Raw genomic sequence first — 20,037 nt, 5'->3', positions numbered from 1 at the left:
AGAAAAAGAAGATTTATTGATAACAGTTTCTTGATAACAGCTCTGGATCTATAACAGTGCATCTACCAAGGGCCTTACCCTCCACAACATCTAATTCAGTCTTAATGCTAATTAGTTTTATCTAATATATATCAATTTCCTAAGGTTCATAGTCTTTACTAGGCGAGTTTGCTCAATAGGTCACAGCTCTTATTTGTAAGTTAGTTGGTTGAGTAGATGAGTACTTCTATAATTTCTCTCAGCTAACTTACAAATAAGTTCTCTCATTATTTATATTATAATTTCAGGTATTTGAATGTAGGCAAACAACATGGTAGCAAGGTCTGCCCATTGATATCAGTTTTTCAACTTAGTTTTTCTGAATGGTGCTCTAAAAAAAATGTTACAGTCTGGTAAAAGTACAAACTTTGTGCCACTTTTATTAATGTGCATACTTTATTTACAAATAATATTGGCTGAACATGACTTCTTTTTTATTCTGAGTTTGATAGACCAAATGAGGCAGTAGCTTTAGTTTGTCTGCTCAGTGTTTGCAAGAAGGGCCAATCATCCACAAAGGAAAGCTCTCTGACAATCATCTATTAAATTTTGGTATTGTATTGGTATTGGAGAGTAGGTGCTGTAAGTTAGATAGGTTGCCATCAGTATGGACTTTATGGCTTTGTGGAATTTGACATAGATGCTAAAATACAGACACAACTTCATTTTATTTAGCATTACTCCAAAGAATATAGCAAAAAGTGTTGGAGCAACTACACACCCCTGCTTTACACCACTTTCTACAAAGAAATGAGCTGATAAGTGACCAATGATAGATTAGTCTTTTTTCAATGAAGCCAGAAGAATGATTTTGTGGAAGTATTTTGTAACATTAACTTATCCTTCTTTTCAATAACTTATTTCATTTCAAAAAGATATGACATAGCTGGATTAGTAGAGCTGAAAGATTAATTAATTTGATTTTAGAAAGCTTAAAATAAATATAAATTTCTGAAAAAGGTTTGACAAACCTATTTAGGTTTTCATTTCTGAAGGAAGTCATTTGTTTTTAAATTGCATTAAAAAAAATCTTTTTATAATTAAAACTACAACTAATCTTCCTTCCCTACTCCTTGGTATGTATTTATTATTTAGACAAATTAAATAAATACTGTAAATACCAGATATCCATGTCCAGATTGTAATTCCAAAGTAGATCTTTTTCACAGTAAGTTGATCCTAGATTAGGTGTATCCTGTTAGAGATAACAAATATAAGTACAAAAAAATAAGGGACAGTATATGAAACTGCAACAGAAATTAAAATACATTTTAAAAAGTTGCTTAAGAGAAAACAGGAACATTCTTACAATAATGTATTAATATTTAAAATTGTAAAATATTCATAGCATATTTTTTCTGAGGCCTTCAAATGGTTTTAAAAATGTTTAGTAATGAAGTTTTAAGATTAACTAAACTTATATGAGCACATATGTATTAGCACTTCTGGCCACAGATTGGTCCAATCTTTGATGTTGTATAATAAGCTTTTCTACTGATGACTTTGTCTACATAATCTTTACTTTGATGAACTGAGACAGTGAATCATGTACCATCATATTTCTAACTGCCAAATTACAATTAGAGTAGTAAAGTGAAAAAGTTTATTTTTTTAATGAAACCATTCCTTCTTAGTACTATAATACCTGAATTTTTTTTATCTACACCATTAATCCACAAATCATCACAAGGGCTGATTATATTAACAGACTTTTCCATGTATCTATATGAATTCTTTAGACATTTAAGAAACAGGGAATGGAAAAGTCTCTGGAGTTTAAAGGTAATTTTTCAAACTTTTTATTCATACAGCAAAAAATGTCATTTTATCAGAGATTATTTGGTCATAACTATTGATACTGTTTAATAAGAGATTTTTGCTAATATTACATGTGTGCACTTTTAGTAGCCAATATAGTATCAGTAGATGCTGATCAAACTTAATGAATGGTAAAGATCTCTTTGGAAAAATACTTATTCACATACTACCAGTACTTGAAAATTAAATATGTGCTCCTGTCACCACCTCAAAGTTGGTGCCATACAGTAGGACACCCTATTTTGATATTTGAAAGTAATTCAAAACACCCATGTTTCTAAGAATGAATACTTTTAACCTTGAGCTATCCAGATTTATTACAATCATACATTTATCCTAATGCCTACAATGTCACCAATGACCATCCAAAATAACCTGGTGACAGTTTCGATGTTTCTCAACTGAACCTTCTTATGTAATCATATATCATTGTATCTCACTATACATTTTATATGGGATACTTGCAACATTGCATAAAATTAGAGATACTCACATTATATCCTCCCCAAATCAATAGTTCATCATTTATACAAACTGCATTGTGACCACATCTTTCAGGACAAAAGAAGACATCCTGTTCATGTGCTGACTGCCACGTTTTCAAAGAGCGAAGACTTTTAAGTTGCAATGCCATAATTTGAAGCTATTAATATGTCTTTTGTAGTTTGACAATATTAGGCATGATGTGTCCATAATATTTTAAAAAGTGTTTACAGTTCTCTAGAAATAAAAAAAAAATCATTTTAATAGCATATCTAATTATAGAAGTAATTGTAATGTTTGCATAGGCATTTTCTTGCTTTCACCCACTCTCCCCACAGTAACTCGATAAAGAAAATATATGTACAGGCAGTGATGGTTCCTCCATGGAACGAGATGCTACAGTATAGGAATATGAAGTTTGTCCCCTACAAAAGATCTTTTAAAATAAATCTTGATGCATGTCCTATATCTTTTCACGTCCCTCTTGTCAGCTTGTCATGCTCAGCAAGTCAAGAAATCTGATTTAAAGGAAGCGTGTTTGAGAGAAAGCCCTTCCAAGTAGGTCTTCAAATTAAAAAAAAAAACATGTATATTAAGTAATTATTCTAAAGTAATAAATTACATTTAATACATATTTAACTTTGTTTTTTATAAAGCATTAATTAGTCTAGCAAAGATCTGAAAAAAAAAACAACAACACCATTGCTACTATACTAAAATACTGTTTTTGTGTTTGCAGTAGAAACAGGGGGGCAGTCAAGTGGCAATACTCAATCAGGTACGAATAAATAGCTATTATAAGTAGAATATATTATTTAAATTATTAACTTATTATTTACAGAAACTTGGAGAGTCACTAAAACAAATATGGAAAAGCTCCAGACCTTTGTTAACAGATGCCACGCCAGATATTAGGAATTAGGTGGCCAGAAAAGATAACTACTATCGATTTGTGGGAGAGAACTAGACAAAAGCCCATAGCCCAAGACATCACAAAAACGAAAATGGAGCTGGATAGGACACACCCTGCGAAAACCAGCTACCAATGTTGCAAGGCAGGCACTTGACTGGAACCCACAAGGAAAGAGGAAAGTGGGCAGACCCAAGCAAACCAGTCATCAGTGAAGCTGAGGGCACTGGAATGACATGGGAGCAAATGAAGAAAGCTGCTCAGAAGCGAGTTCGGTGGAGAGGTGTGGTTGCGGCCCTATGCTCCCCTGGGAGTGCACAGGATTAAGTCAAGTATTTACACAAATTGTTTAATCCCTACACATTGTCGCAGTTACTAAAGTAACTCCATACGGTAGTCAGGACAATCAAATGTAAATAATGCCGAGTTCAACACGTTTGATGACGTCATTGTGTTTATTTTCCTCCAAGTATTTTGTTTAGCAGGTTTTGTCCCTTGGTTACTGCTCATCAATTTTTTGACTAATACTCACACGCTACTAGTGACGTAGTGGACGGTCTGTCTATCTCTTTTCCATCTTGTAGTCTAGAGACAAGACGTCTTTTGAGGGAGCTCTGATTTTCGCCTTGTACTTCAATACTGGATAGCCTTATTGTTGTGTCTTGGTTGATAATCAGATTATTCTTGAATTGGATTATCTTGACCCCTGTGTAGGGTGAGTTTAATTTTCCCATTGAATAATTATTCTATCTGATTCGATCGTAGTTGTTATTCGATTTGTAGATTAGAAAATTAGAAGACTCCGTTCTTTTATCTTTCTACAGGGTCTTATTTTAGGTTTTAGTTTCAGGCTTCAGATTGGTTCTAGCCTTGGACTATTGAACTAAGTTTTCATCTTGGAGTTCTCTGTCTGATGTGTGGTGGTAAGGCGGAGGGTACCGTTACAGACTTCGGGTGACTGTATTCAGACCTGTTGTTGGATTATGAAGTTCCAGCCTTTGATGGTATTGTGACCTGCGCTGTGGACTATTGATGAAGATTGCTCTACGCGTATTGTTAGTTGTTATTTGGACAACTACCTAGGCATACTTATTGAGTTATTGAAGTTAAGTGATTATATTATTTGTATTGAAATAGCCAATTACTTGGGATGAATTAGAGCATATTATTTCATATCAAGTATGTATATACCTTATTGTTAACTCACCTCATTATTATCATTCATACCCTTACCTTTACCTATCCCTTAGTCTGTTGGACCGTTGGGGCACCAGGCAAGATTTGTCGACCGTCTTTCTCCATTCCTCCCTTTTTTTTGCCTTGTTCAGAACCTCTCTCAATGGCAGGCCTGTCCATTCTTTAATGTTGTCCTCCCATCTCTTTTTCTGTCTGCCTCTTCTTCTTTTCCCTGGCACTGTTCCCTGAAGAAAGGTCTTTGCGAGCCCCGTAGATCTCGTAATGTGGCCAAAGGTTTTAAGCTTTCGTTTTTTCACAATAGTAAGCAGGTCGTCATGAGCTCCGATCGCTACAGTAACCCTGTCTCTGATTTCTTGGTTTGTGATGCGGTCTTTGAATGTGATGCCTAGGATCCTTCTGTAGCATCTCAATTCCATTGCTAGGATCCTCCTCTCAAGCTCTGCATTCAACGTCCACGACTCACAAGCATATAAAAATGTGGCCATGACCAGAGAGCGCATCAGTCTAATTTTGGTGCCGAGGGCTAAGCCCTTATCTTTCCATATTATTTTAAGTTTTGAAAGGGCTGCTGTGGACTGTGCTATTCGGGCCAATAATTCGGGTTTTGTTCCCTCATCTGAGACAATAGCTCCGAGGTATTTGAAGCTGTTAACACTAGTTAGCTTTTCACCTCCAATACTGATGCCTCTTTTAAAGCCATGATGGCTATTGGTCATAATTTGAGTTTTTTCGGCATTTATTTGTGGTTTTGAACCAGTCCCCAATATTATTGTTGAAGTACACCGCACTGGTGGCCTCCTTGTAGAGGTTCTGGATAACTTTGATTATGTTTTTATTAATGTTGTACTTTTCCATTGTCGCCCAGAGTGCTCCGTGCCATACTCGATCGAAAGCTTTCTTGAAATCAATAAAGACATGAAAAAGATTCTCTTGGTGTTGGAGATATTTCTCACAGAGTATTCTGAGGTTTAGGATTTGCTCTGTTGTGCTGCGACCTTGTCTAAAACCTGTTTGTTCTTCTGATATGATGTTGTCTGCTATCGGTTTTAGCCGGTTTAATATGATTTTTAACAGTACTTTGCTGGGATGACTTATGAGGCTGATGGTGCGATAGTTTTGACAGAGTTGTAAGTTGCCTTTCTTTGGAAGGGTTATTATGAGTGATTGGGTCCAGGGTTTGGGCCAATCTCCTGATTGCCAGATCTTGTTGCAAATCATATAGAGTGCGTTTATCATAGTTTCTCCTCCCGCCTGAAGAAGTTCGCCAGGAATGTTGTCAACTCCGGCCGATTTTCCCTTTTTCAGGGCTTTTACTGCTGCTGCTACTTCCGAGCGAAGAATCGGATAGTCGTCAATGTTGGAAACTGTCGGGACATTTAGTATCTCTGGATCTCCTGAGATTTCAAAGTTATACAACTCTGAACAGTATTCCGTCCATCTTTTCAACACATCTTTGTCCTCGGTTAAGCATTTGTTGTTTTTGTCTTGTATTGTGTTGGTTCTTCCATGCTTTGAAGTAGTGAGGTCCTTTACTAATTGGTACGCTTTTTTGCTGTTGTTTCTATTAAGTCCCTGTTCAATTTCTTGACACTTATTCTCTATCCACTTTTTCTTCGCTTCTTTCATTCCCTTTCTAATCCGTTTGTTGACGCTTTTGTATTCTTGGACATATTTTGGGTCGGACAGCTTTTTCCCTTTAAGCTCCCGTCGCTTGTCACAGAGTTGGAGTATATCCTCTGTTACCCAGGGTTTTTTGGGCGGGCGGAGCTTCCCTAATATTTCCAGGGCTGTATCTGTGACTGCTGTGTTTAGCATATTGACTTGCGTATCGATATCCTGGTCATTGGAGCCCAAGATGTTGAGGGCTGCAAAGCGTCCTCCTACTTGTGCCTCGAATATGGCAGCTACTTGGGGGTCTTTCAGCTTGTCCAGGTCAAATTTTATCCTGGTAGGTCCTTGTTTTGTTACCTTTTTTAGGTGTACTTTAAGGGTCGTCATAACAAGGTCATGGTCGCTTCCAATGTCAGCTCCAGGAAAACTTCTTGTTTTAGCTGTATGGATGCTTGTCTTAAAACGCTGTTGCACCATGATATAGTCGATCTGGTTGTGGTGCTCTCCGTTCGGACTGTGCCATGTGGTTATACGCGATTTTTTGTGGCATCCTAGTGTGTTAGCCAGTAAGAGATTGTTGTATTTCGCAAATTCTAACAGTCTTCGACCTCGTTCATTGGTTGAGAGGTTACTGTATTTTCCACAAGTGCCTTTCCATTCATACCCACTCAGTGTATATAATTCATTGTATTAAATTCATAATTTTATTTAAAATCATCATACACATTGTTTATTACTTTATGCATAACTGAATGTGTATGGTGTGACTGTCGGGCTGAGCTCGGGCCTAAATTTATTACAAGTTAGTAATTAATATCAATAAAACAAGAAAAATCAAGATATTTAATTCTAAATTAACTGTAATACCTAGACACATTTCGCAATATATACTTTATTAATACATGAACACATTAATTCATAGTAATAATTCATCAAAGACCTGACACACATGAATTCCTTGCCTGCCTCCATAAGGGGTTGAGTTGGGGAGACATTCAAACAGACACCATTCTTTTTTTTTTTTGCATCATTAAATTGACTTTAAGCTACAATAGAGGCCAAAAAATTCATAAAATTATATTTCTTTGAAAAAAAAGAAACATCATGAAACTAATAAAATTCAATGATGCAGGTCATACACACTAAAATTTCATTTTGATATATTAAAACTTTCAACTAGGAGGCTTTTTTAAATATCGAAAATAGAAAATTAAAATAAGCTTCACCTGTACCAACGCCTATTTGACTGTTTGGGCTTCACAAATAATCTGTTGAGCAGACCCATCACCTGCTTTTTCCTGCGATCTTTAGGGTCTAATATCCAGTTCAAGAGACTAAGTGTCATATAAAAAAGTGCTCATAATCATTGCTTTGGGAGTGCTGCTAAGGTCTGGGAAGTTTCAGTGATTGCCTGTTTTAAACATAATGCAAATTAAGTTAAGACTTATAATAATGAGTCAGATTAGATTTTAGAACTTTAAAGAGAAAGAAAGAATGATATAACTTTTTATGTTGATGTGTATCTTACACAAAAAAAGGGAAACATTACAGAAAGTTATAACTGCAAATTCTATGCATATCAAATACAAATTGTACAAAGAAAGTATGACAAAAGAATTATGGTTATTATACTGATAATATTCATAAACTTGAGAGAGTAGAAAGCTATGATATTGCACTGACTACTGTTGCAAGTTTTGTGGGCATGCGTCTTGTTTGTTTATTTTACAAGTTTTAGACATTTCTTCTGAAATAAAGATTATTACATCCTAGTTCAGATCTCATGCAGGACAGCAGGGGATGATGGCAAGTTGGGTTTAAACTCAGGATCATTGTAACAACAGTCTGAAGCACAAATCCATACAAAATACAGCCACCCTTAATTGATAGCGAGACACAGCATGTTTGTGGTCTAACATGTTCAGGTTGATTGAAGTCATTTTATTTCTAGATTCAATGCTTATTTATAGTCACATATCAATTTATAAACCAAAGTCTAGTTTAAAATAAACTTAAAATATTTATGTCCAGTACGTGCAAGTGTCAAAATTTCCCATGTCACATCTGGTGACATCTTGACTGCTAGTGCGGAGTAATTTGATTGGTTAAAGGCAAGTGTCTAGGGGAGAGGCTAAGGAAACACGGAATCTTGAGTTTTCAGTTGTGGAGAAAATTTCATAGAGATAAGACGTATTATAGTTTTGAGTTGTAACTTGCAGTGACCAGTCTTGTATTTTATTAGATCTAGTATTAATCTGAATATATTTTATTATTAAGCTTTGAAAGAAGATATTCATCTGATACAGTTTTATTTCTGTAAATACTGTACATTGTTGTGATTTCCAGTTATTGAATTTTTTAAGTTCTGTATTTGAATTAAAAGGATCTATTGAATCTCTAAGACATATTTAGATCTAGAGATACATCTACAGAATCCCCGGCATCACAGTTACATATATATATTAGCACCCCTGACGAATTTTGGCAAAGATCAACAACGAATTCAACTAACAAGAGAGAAACTTACAAACTGTGACATCTGGCTCTTTAACTGTGATATTTACTATCTAAGACTAGAGATGACAGGTGTCTAAGCATCACATCCCCAAGAAAGAAAGGATTCTGTGACTTGGAGCATCTAATAGATCATTACTGGATCTAGATTTAATGATCTATTATTATTATTATTCTAGATTTAGAGTTAAGGGATAATGGGTTCAAGAGCCCAACTACCTATAAAATGCTTCCAGTGCATTGCTGCCATATCTAAACATAAGAAAGGCTTTGGAAGACAACCCTGAAGTAAAAATCAGAAGCTGACAACCCTCAGGCAGCTTGCAGCACACAATATATATACCATAATTAATGTCCAGGCTTTCATTTCGTTTTCTCTACAAGACAAACCAATGTTGATCTGCGACTGAAGGATACCAACTGAATATTTTTGTTTAAATATAAGGCAGCTTGTGGCCCACAGTGCTACAGCCTGGCAGAACATGGGAAGCAACTGACCCCAAACTGTATTGGAAATTTGTAGTTTCATTTGGACACATCAGGTCTGTGGAGAGGCTTACTCAGGGCAGGCTTACAGCTCTTTTTCTCTGACCCAGGAAAGGATTTTATCCAGGATGAGGAATCGACTATTCACCATTTGCCTATATATGTGCCACTGCTCCCTACTGAGATACTAGATCTAGATTCAATCTACATGTTCATGATGTCAGTTCTCAACTTCCACTTCTTGAATCTGATTTACACTAGATCCATATACATTAAACTAATATAATGTAAATGTAGACTCTGTATATTATGATATGATATGATGTATATATAGGCTATATTATATTTATAGATATATAATTCGTAGATATAGGCCCTAATATATAATATATATATAATATAACATATACATACATATTATTTATATAAATCTAGATTTAGATCTAGGCACTAGTTCTTTAGCAGTGGAGTAGCAAGGTACTAGTAGGCCCGGGTTCTAGTCTAGAATATGATGGTGGGCCCCTCCCCCCCCCCCTTTACAAAATTATGACAAAAGCATATCTAGAGGTCTCAAATGCATCAGTGGATTTAAAAAAAATGTCAACCATTTCTATGTGGGTAGGTTTATCACCTTCTGAAAGTTATAGTGTAATGACTCTCAATTAAATTACAAATTTTGACAAGTAGGCCTAATTAAATTGCCTCATGACACTAAGCACTTGTAATTTACTGTATCTAACTAATACTACTTCTTAAATTAAAAGTAACTAGATCTATCAGAATCTATCTTGTGTTTTATTTTAACAAACAAATGTTTTAATACAGATCTAGGTCTATATTCTCTGATCCAAGTAGATGAGTTACTAAGAAAAGTATTTTGTAAACACTAAAACTTTGATTTAAAAAAAGCAGAGATATAATTATTATATAACAATATGATGAATGAATGGCTTAATAAAAATACATAAAAATACATAAGAATTTAAAACATTTAAATTAAATTCAACACATTTTTTCCAACTTTTTAGTGCCCTCATGGGCCCCTATTCCTATTCTATTGGTATTGGTCATGGGCCAGGTTCATTGAAATTGAACCCCTTCGGCCAGTGGCGTAGCATCCATGGTGCGAAGGGGCGCAATGAACCCGGGCCCACGACCATTAGGGACCACTGCGCTTGGGCCCATAACTCTTGACTTGTTGAGAACTTGGGGGTGACACCAAAGTGAAAAACTAAAATAGAATTTAAAAAGCTTCCTCAAAATTTCCTGGACGTTGTATCATATCAACATTAATATTAACTTCAAAACCAGTGTTTGAAGCTTTAATGTAAGGATTTGCTTTGAATCAGGTTTTGTAAATTGTACTGGTGGCTAGCCCTAACCGTGAGTTTAGGGTGACAATCGTTTCCATATTGTCCCATTCTTTTTTTTTCCTTGTCTGTTCATAAAACCATAGGATGTATTACAGGAATGGAGGGAGATGGGAAGAGTTTGGTTAAGAAACAGGGATAGTCCTGATTGTCACTAATTAAAATTTTGATACAGCTGAAAATTATTACATTTTCTCAAAGCTCAATATGTTTTTATTTTGTTTTGTATTTAAAATATGTAATATCAATCTTTTTCTCATTAATACAGTTGTTTCTTCCCATCTTAGCGTTCAGGCTGATCCGTCAGCTGGTAAACGCACAAACAAAATCATTAACTTTATAATTGATGAACTCCATCGGGTATATTACAATGAACAGTGTATTTGATCATGAACTTTATACAACTTCTCAATAACCTTGACTGCTCAATAGTATTATATGCTCGTATATCTGCGACTATGAACTGATAATTGATGAACTGCAGCAGGTATATTAGTTTGAACAGTGTAAATGATCAGGAACTAAATACAACTTTTCAATAACCTTGACAGCTCAACGTGGATGCGTTAACCTGTTTGTCTTGTGTGCTATTGTAAGTGAAAGTGGTAGTCTGACAAAAACAAAATTAGTCTGACATAAAGAAAAATTTGTCTGACATAAAAAAAACTATTGAATCTGAAGAAGTTTACATTGTGAAATAGTGTAAGACATTCAATCAAGACGATGCGTCCTCGAAAGTCATCTTATTTTTTTGTTGTCTTCTGTATTGTATACAAAATGTTAATGTAATCATTATATCATAATAAAGAGGAGATGAACTCTAAACAAAAAAAAAAATAACATTAAACATTTAGCAAGTCAAAGAAACATCAGAGTGTTAACATAGGAATTGTTAAATTTGAATAGGTTTTTGTAGTGCTATTGCAATGAATGAGGAAACTGACTTGGGGAGCAGGTTTATAACAAGATCTAGAAGATAGGTAACTAAATGTATCATGGAATAGTGCCTTTCACTGACCAATGCTTAGTATTTGGTTAAAACTTGGTTCATTGCTCTTAAAGAAATTTAACACCATATATTTATACAAAAACATCAGAAAATTCTAAGAATATTCAAATTTGACAAGAAATCAAAGCCCAACAGATTCAAAACGAGATAATATATCTGTTGGGCAATGCAGTTCTGGAAAAAATACTGGTACTATAGGATATCAATTCTGTAACATTTTTCTCTTTCATTGGTGGCAGCGCTCAAGACAAATAAATAAATACTGTTCAGTGATCTCCGTTGACGGAACATTCAACAGAAATAGAAATTAGTAATTTAGAGGTTTTCATATAGAATAGTTTATGCTATTCGGACACCTATAGGCCCAAATTTGAAAGTTTGACTTTGACAGCGCATTATTTGACAATGGTTCGACATAGAAAAGAAAATGAAGTATCAAAATCTTCTTTAGTTTAAGGAGAATAAGGATGACTACTTATATTTGTACCCCTAGCCTATATTTGTTATCATATTTAAGGTCAAAGAGGCTGTGTGTTTTCATTAAATTTGGACAAATTTGACCCACATTATTTGATTCCGGACACCATAAGTCCTTTTCGGACTTTCTCTATATTTAGGCATCAATAAACTCAGATTTTAATGCTATATTAACATTAACTAAATTTTAAGATTCCCAGGCATAGCCCCTCACATTAAATCATTTAGATGTTTGGAAATTATGCATAAATACGAACACAAAAAATAAAAATATGAACACACTTATTCTACCTAAATTAGGTCACTGGGATACTGACTTCTATACCGACTTTTAGACTTATTTTATGTTTGCATGATTTGTTATGTTTGCATGATTAGATGTGTGTTGAATGTTTTGTGTTTTTTGTTTATTAATTTAATAAATTTCTAATACAGATGATCTTTTGTAGTATAGTACAGGTAAGGACTATAGCCATTCTTGCCTAACTGAATCCTCTATATTCTCTCTATATAAATCTAGATCTATCTAGTAGGTCTAGATCTAAGCATTTAACTTCATTCAGTGTACCAAGCTCACTACAATTAGATTTATTCTCTATTAAAAAAACAACAACAAACGAACAAATATAATACAAGATCATTTTTATTGATGTCCAAAACTGGCTGTCCGAAATAAATTTTGGTAAGAAAATCTTAATTAATTAATTCGGACACCCTATTAATTTTTTTTTGTATGGAATCAAACAACTTGGCTTATGAATCAAATAAATCATCTCCAAAAACAGAATAAATATTGCCGGGCTCATTAGTACAGACTTAGCAAATCAAAAAATATAGTCTTAACCCTAGGAAGAGTTAAAGTCATCCGGGTGATATAGGAAAATACAACAACCTGACTAACAAATTTGAAATTCATTTTTCTTACATAAAAAGACAGCTAAATGGAAGGAAATTGGGTCAGAATCATTGGAAAATGGACAAGCACATTATACAGCACGCTAGTTTTATAATAAATATTAAAATAATTATTTAATGACCACAAAAACAGTGAATGTCCGAATTCATGTAATGTCCGAATTAAATAAAAACTACTATATGTTTGTATCAAACGTCAGCAGAATTTGCTGAACAAATGCTCCAAGTAATTAAAAAAAAATATATTTATTCTTAAATAAACTACTAGGCTAAAGCTATGAAGCACCCAATATGATTGGATACTAGAATGGCTTTTGGGCTTTGTATTATCAGAAGAAGCCGCTCACACATTAAGAAATAGATGCACTGGTTTCTTACTTTGCTACTTAGAAGGCCAGAGAAATGTTCAGTTAATAAATATTCAATCTATTTACTGTTAAATAATGGACGTAGAACTAGATACTAGTTTCTTGTATCAATGTTTGAAAGCGTGACACTTAGAAGTGTTTTAGTAATGTTATGTGTAGAATGGGAACTTGGACTCATAAAACATTTCTCTATATACCGGTATTTGAAACTCCGTTAACTCGTTTCATTCTGTTCAAAATTTGTACAAACATTGACTTTTAATTCGTGTTGGAGTTCTAACAGAGTCAAACGTAATAAGATTATTAAATAAAAAGCTACTCGACTTGCATTGGAATGTCTTTTGGTCAATGCATTCAGATAACTCAATTGTTTTGTCATACATTGTATTTGTCTTATTGGGGGAGGGGGCCCACTAATCATGTATTCTTGAACCCGGACACCATGGATGCTACGCCTACAGCTACGCCACTGTTCACTAGTACTTTTACTATAGTGTCGTCTATAGCCTATAGTACTAGATCTAGATATAAATAATTTATTATAATAATAATAATAATCTTTATTATCCGTAAGGACATTTGTCTTTCAATAGTCTCTCCAGCTACAGAAACAATATCATTTTCCTTCTTGTCCCTACGAAAATCGATTATCATTTCTTTGTTTTTTTTTACATTTAATATAATAGAATATAATAATAATATTAAAATTAATACTATAGAATAGAACTGAGTATTCTTAGTGTCTCAGTCTCTCAGTAAGAGTCAGTAGTCTCAGTGTCACTACTACTAGTACATCTAGAATAATCTACTTCTAGATCTAGTAAGAGTAAGACTACTACTTACACTACTCACTACTACTACTACTAGTCGACTAGGGAGTCCATACAATAATTATAATTAATACATTATAATCTAGATCTAATAGAAGTAGAAGAATAGATACATCTAGAATCTAGACTCTATAAATTCTATATACTTATAATAACTATTACTATAGTAGTCTATAGAGTTAATAGAGATCTAGATCATGATTAGTGATTAGATCTAGAATAACTAATAAATTATTAAATAATCTAGACTAGATCACTAGAATCCAGTAAGAGACTTAAGACACTTAAGTCTTAAGTCTTAAGAGTCTAGTTTACAATCTTAGACTCATACTACTCATAACTCATAGATCTAGTCATAGTCATAGTCGACATAGTAATGATAGTAGTTAAGTAGTCATACTAGATCTAGATGTAGATCTAGTATCTAGTCATACTCATAGTGACTCATATAGAATAATATAGATCTAGATGTAGTAACTTACGTTTATCGAACAAGTTACGCTCATTCGCCGACATTTTTTATGTTTGAATTTGTGTATCTCCGTAAAAATTAGACCTAGAAAAAAACTGATTGTATCTGTGAACTCCTCATCCATTTTTCTTAAAAAGTAGACATGTTTTATTCTATTACTACTCATAGTTAAACTTATATTTGATGTTAAAGTGGGTCAGGTTGATGATTTCCAAAGCTTAAATTATCGAACACTTTTTTTTTTTTACCTTTATATTATCTTATCGAACATATTAAGAACTTATCGAACACACGAGAAGTATGGTGTTTTAAGAGTGTTATAATCTTAAAATTTTGTAAAAAGTATGGTGTTTCAAAAGTGTTATAATCTATTTTTATTTACATCATTTTCTTTCAAGACAGTCAGACAGATTTTAGTCATTTTCACATGGTCATGGTCCACATCGAAGGAATCTATCACTGATCAGCTCTGCTTAGAAACTGACGGTGCTAAGCCCAGTAACGCATTACCGTAGTACTTATTTAGGTCTAAGCCCCTAAGCTATTTTGAGACATATATAATAAGGCCATTAATAAATTAAATCCAGATATTATTTATTTGAGGGAGAGCCTAATAAGCTTTGGTAGCCAATAGATAATCCCGCCCTCCCCAAGTCATTGCAGGACACAACAGTTTACTTGGTTGACCTAAAAACAAAACATACGGTACGCAGCCCTACGTAACTAGCCACCGATCTAGCCGGCGCCTTTGACAATGAGATAAATATATTAAATTGACTTAAACGAAACAGGACTAAATGTTATGTGTGTAATAAGGCCATCAATAAGAAGACCATGTCACTTTTTATGGACTTTCTAAATTAAGTATTGTCTACCCACATGCTGCAGATTCCTGCTTATAAGTTATTGACCATGTACACTACATATATTTAAAGGTTTAAGATACAATGGGATAAATCAAAAAGATGAAAATATTTCTTTTAACTTTCCTAATTTTAATGATTCATCAAAACATCATAAAGGTTCTCTAACACTTTTTCAGAATTTAAATAGAGGCTATAAAAGTACTTGGAAAAATTTTTGGCCAGAGGTTATTATAGGGTAATAAATTAGGATCCTATTATTTTCTGGAATGTTTTGATGATTGGTTTACTGTAAGTCTAACTGTTAGATGTTATATTATGGGTAATTATCTTGTTTTTTTGAAGTAACTTGTGTAATCTATAAGATATATTGCTGGTTATTATGTTCATGTGGTTCTAAAGAAATTTAATGACTGCATGACTGGGGATGGGAGCGGTCAGGGTTTGAACTTGGGACCATCAATAAACCTAAACAACAGGCTGGAGCGCAAACCGCTCGACCAGGCAGCCATCCATATATTGTCAAGCTGAATGTTGCTGGGTATAACTCTAGTGTGTAGTGATGTGTTGAGATCTCTTCTTGCCTCGTAATTATCAAACCTTTGCTCTGGCCACTTCAGCCATCACGTAGTATTACTGTGTACTAAGCCTATGACACACTTACATGTAAATATATAGAACGTAACTCCACAGATGCAGACGAGGAAAGTTTAATTACACAAAATACATGACAATAAATACTGGCTGCTCATTCCATGTAGACAGAGTAATCACATCAATGAAATATTAGCAATATTAATCCAAGGAAATCTTCAAAGTTTACACTTGATCAAATTTATCACAGTACACATTACAGACAGAGAAAATTATATTACAGCCACTCTCTGCTGGAGTTCTTCACTAACTGATTAACATTGACCCTTATTTTATAGTCCCTAAAACTTATTCTCGTGCTTTCAGCACGGAATATTAAAATAGGTGACTGGGTGTCACTTCATGTCACAGGAGTTCTAAAACTGCATGACTGGGGATGGGAGCGGCCAGGGTTTGAACTTGGGACCATCAATAAACCTAAACAACAGGCTGGAGCGCAAACCGCTCGACCAGGCAGCCATCCATATATATATATGGATAATATAAAATTTAGATAACATTAACATTATATGAAATCATTGTATTTTTAAAATGTGTATTGTAAATTATTTGAATATCTATTTTTTCTCCATATGTTCATTAAGCAATTGCAATAAAAACTTAACTCATTAAAGTGGCATCTTTTGTCTGCAAATAAAATTGCTATATAACACCACACGTTTGTTTTCATGTTGTGTTATTTCTGTTGTGATGCTTGTTTTCATTAGTGTGTACATTAAGTTGCAAAGCAACTTATCAATTTTATATTCTAATAACAATTATGTAGGTGTAATACTATTTATAGAAAAGTCATAACATACATGACAGTTATTGAGTTACAGACTATACCACTTAGCCTAAGCACTAATGCAAACTTTCAGCCAGATGTGCTACCGTTCAGTTTACAACACACTACAGTTTACAACACACACAAAACATTCTTCAGTCACTTAGTGTGTATATTAAGTAAATACATAAAGTGTAGACCTAGTAATTTGTCTACTTTAATAATACGTCTGTTTATAGTTATGAGGATCTAAGTCTAGATCTAGTAATTTATCTACTTTAATAATACGTCTGTTTATAGTAATGAGGATAACAACTACACGTTGGTTGTGTTACATTTTACAACACTTCGCCTAAGCGCTAATGCTAACACGGAGTCAGGCTCTGGTTACGATAAAAAACAATGGTCGCTGACCTACTACGTCACGAACCAGCCTTACGGCCTGGGGTCACGGAGGTCACGATCTAGCACGCTCAGTGTATGTAACAGCCCAAAAGTCAGTGCTAAATATTTTTCGATCTGGGCGGGGAAGGGGGGGGGGTGCTGAAAAGCTATGGTAGCTTGCGAGCTGTGTTACCTATAGATGTAGATAGATCCGCCCTCCCTAAACCACCTGGTTGACCAAAAAAAAAAAAAAACACCGTATTTTAGAGCACGCTTTGTTCTGCTGTGACAGATTAATAATAAATTACTGTAGACGTTACTAATTAATAATGATAATAACGAGACTGTCTTTATCAAGGTAGACATATATAACTAACTTTTATTTCCGTCCGATTCTTTGCTTTCGCATAAAACATAAACAACAAACAATTACGTAATATCTTCTAATATTAGCACACGCTTAGTATTTGTCACACACACACAAACAACATATCTATACATCTATCACGCCTAGTGTTTGTGACCTAATTAGCGGCTTGACCGTAGGTACTCGAATGATGGCTCCACCCCCTTTCCTCTCAACATTGTTCTTACTACAACTTGAACAATGTTTTGGGGCTGTGTTGGTGGCCTGGTTTACACTTGTGTGTTGGGCTATCACTGACCATTTTTTTTGTTGTGTGTTAGTTTGGTGGCTACGTTTGGATTGAGTCTTGAAATTTACGTTGTTACTTTGCACTGAAAAAGTGTGAATGTTGGAGAGTGGAATTGTGTCTAGAAGAAAGCGCAGGTAAGGGGCCGGGTGTAGGCAGAATAAGAGAGTGGTTAAATGTGTTATTGTTATTATTTTGAGTATTTGTGATGTTTCAAAGGAGTGTCTTAATTTGTAGCGCATTATGAGCTTTATCATACTTTATGGAATATATATATATATATATATATATAATTTTATAGACCACACGACACGTCTAGACGAGAAGCACAACTGACTATGTATTTGAGGCTGACGTCACATTTTAATAGTTGATCAATTATTGATGATCTCTTGATACAGAGTCTTGACTGTTTCTCTCCCCCCCCCCCCCCTTTTTTTTTTTGTTTTATCTACCAAAGACATTTTTATTTCAAAATACCTTATCTACATTCTATACCTCCCCCTTAGCCCTTTCGTTTTATTAATATCTCTTCACATCAAGCACATGCGCTCTAGGTATTTGTTTATAACACATAATTCAGAAGTTAATAGAATGGGGCATCTGAAAAAAAAACACAACTGGATATATTCTAAATTCATTGTTCCTGTGTTATAATGTTATATTCTAAATTCATTAATTGTGTGTGTTGTTCTTGATGTCGACAGTGATAGTAGCATCAAACTATAGGCCTAGTCTATGTGTCATAAAATCAAGCTTTTAAAATGGGTACAATTAGTGCATATCGATGTAAATCTATTTACTTAGAAAAATATAGCACATTTACGGTAAACCACAAAAAGCTGATACAAATTGTAACACATGGGTAATTTATATATAGTAGAGTCACTATTGCGGAGCAGGCATGTTTGCGGAACAGCTCGTCGAAATTAGTTAAAATCTACTTTATTTTCAAATTTTCTGCTAAACTATACTGTAACAGTACTGCGCATGGTCCATTTCTCTACATTTCCAGTATAAGGGTTTTCCTTTCACAGCAGAAAATTAATTTTGACTACAGGTTAAAGTTGACAGGTGTGGAATCGTCCATTATTTTTCACGTACCAGGTGAACCGCATAGGCCATGGCTTAAGGCTTTTTAAAAATGATAATGACACATCACATGCATGATACACATATTTTTCGGTTTATAAATGGATGAGGAAAAACTTCATTTCATAGCTATCTACCAAGAATTCAATTTAAAAAAAAATAGGAGGTGTTTATCCTGTTTATACCTTTTTAAAGATAGTCACAATTGTGGAACACTATAGATGTTATTTATTTGACCTGCGCATTTACTATCATTTAGCTTAATATTTACATAGTGATTTAGATATCGGAATTTAAATATGAGATTGTATTAGTATACATAAATTTAAAAACATTTAGAGAATAATATTACATATAATATATAATTTATGATTACCAGACGTCCAGCAAAACGAAAAATCATAATACCATATATATATATAATATTAATATAACAAAAAAGAATTAAAGAATAGTGGAAAAAAAAAAACATGTAAGGAAAATCAGGGTAGTGTGACATCAAGTACATTAAAGAAGAGGTAAAGAATCAAAAAGTGACAATGTGTGTCTTAATCTTTAATAAAATAAAGTTAATGTAAAGGATAAGGAGTTCAAGTATTAGACTAATAAAATATATGCTTTAAATAGGTTTTGTTCCGACATTTTTACAGTGTTCCGCAATTGTGACTTCCTTAAAAATCCTGTTCCGTAATTGTGACTACCCATATCTCAGTCGAATTGAATGTAAAATTTAAATATCTGTTGAAAAACTAAACAATGCGTCTATTTTTATCGGAAAATGGATGGGCAATGCCTAGATACTTTTAGTTTTTCCATAGGTCTAACCATTACGGAGCAAAAAATTGAAAACTAAAAGTAGCTGCAAACTGTTCCGCAATAGTGACTCTACTCTATGTACTTTGCATTACATTATTTAAAAAATATATAATTTAAATATTTTGTCTTCTTTGGGTTATATCCCTTTGATGTTTATTTTTAACATTAAAATGGTGTTCGATATCTTACGAAGCTGAGATTGCTTAAATATAAAAACAGCTATTACCGAACACCCCCTTTTTAAACCTCAATTTTCATGTTTAGGTAGCAAAGGACACTTTCAAAAAAAATTGTTGTAAATATTTCTCAG

General features: G+C 33.9%; 1 protein-coding gene across 7 annotated transcripts in view; it reads right to left on the bottom strand.

Annotated features, from left to right (window-relative positions):
* The window catches only part of LOC106065551 (kelch domain-containing protein 2-like), an 80,742-nt gene that overhangs the window by 34,545 nt on the left and 26,160 nt on the right, over positions 1–20,037 (bottom strand). For 3 of the 7 annotated variants that reach the window (XM_056024502.1, XM_056024498.1, XM_056024504.1), the window contains 3 exons: positions 7,285–7,469; positions 2,351–2,577; positions 1,161–1,234 (listed from right to left, as the gene is read on the bottom strand). In XM_056024502.1, the coding sequence (XP_055880477.1) occupies positions 1,161–1,234; positions 2,351–2,491 (215 nt within the window). In that variant the 5' untranslated portion in view covers positions 2,492–2,577; positions 7,285–7,469. Of the gene's footprint in view, positions 1–1,160; positions 1,235–2,350; positions 2,578–7,284; positions 7,470–13,911; positions 14,145–14,358; positions 14,452–14,509; positions 14,684–20,037 lie in introns of those variants that run through there. The other 4 variants (XM_056024501.1, XM_056024500.1, XM_056024503.1 and 1 more) reach the window with 4 other exon arrangements.

The sequence above is a fragment of the Biomphalaria glabrata genome, chromosome 3, assembly GCF_947242115.1.
Source record: "Biomphalaria glabrata chromosome 3, xgBioGlab47.1, whole genome shotgun sequence".
Taxonomy (NCBI): Eukaryota; Metazoa; Mollusca; class Gastropoda; family Planorbidae; genus Biomphalaria; species Biomphalaria glabrata.
Note: the sequence above shows the minus strand (reverse complement) of the source record. Positions and strands in the feature narration are given on the sequence as shown.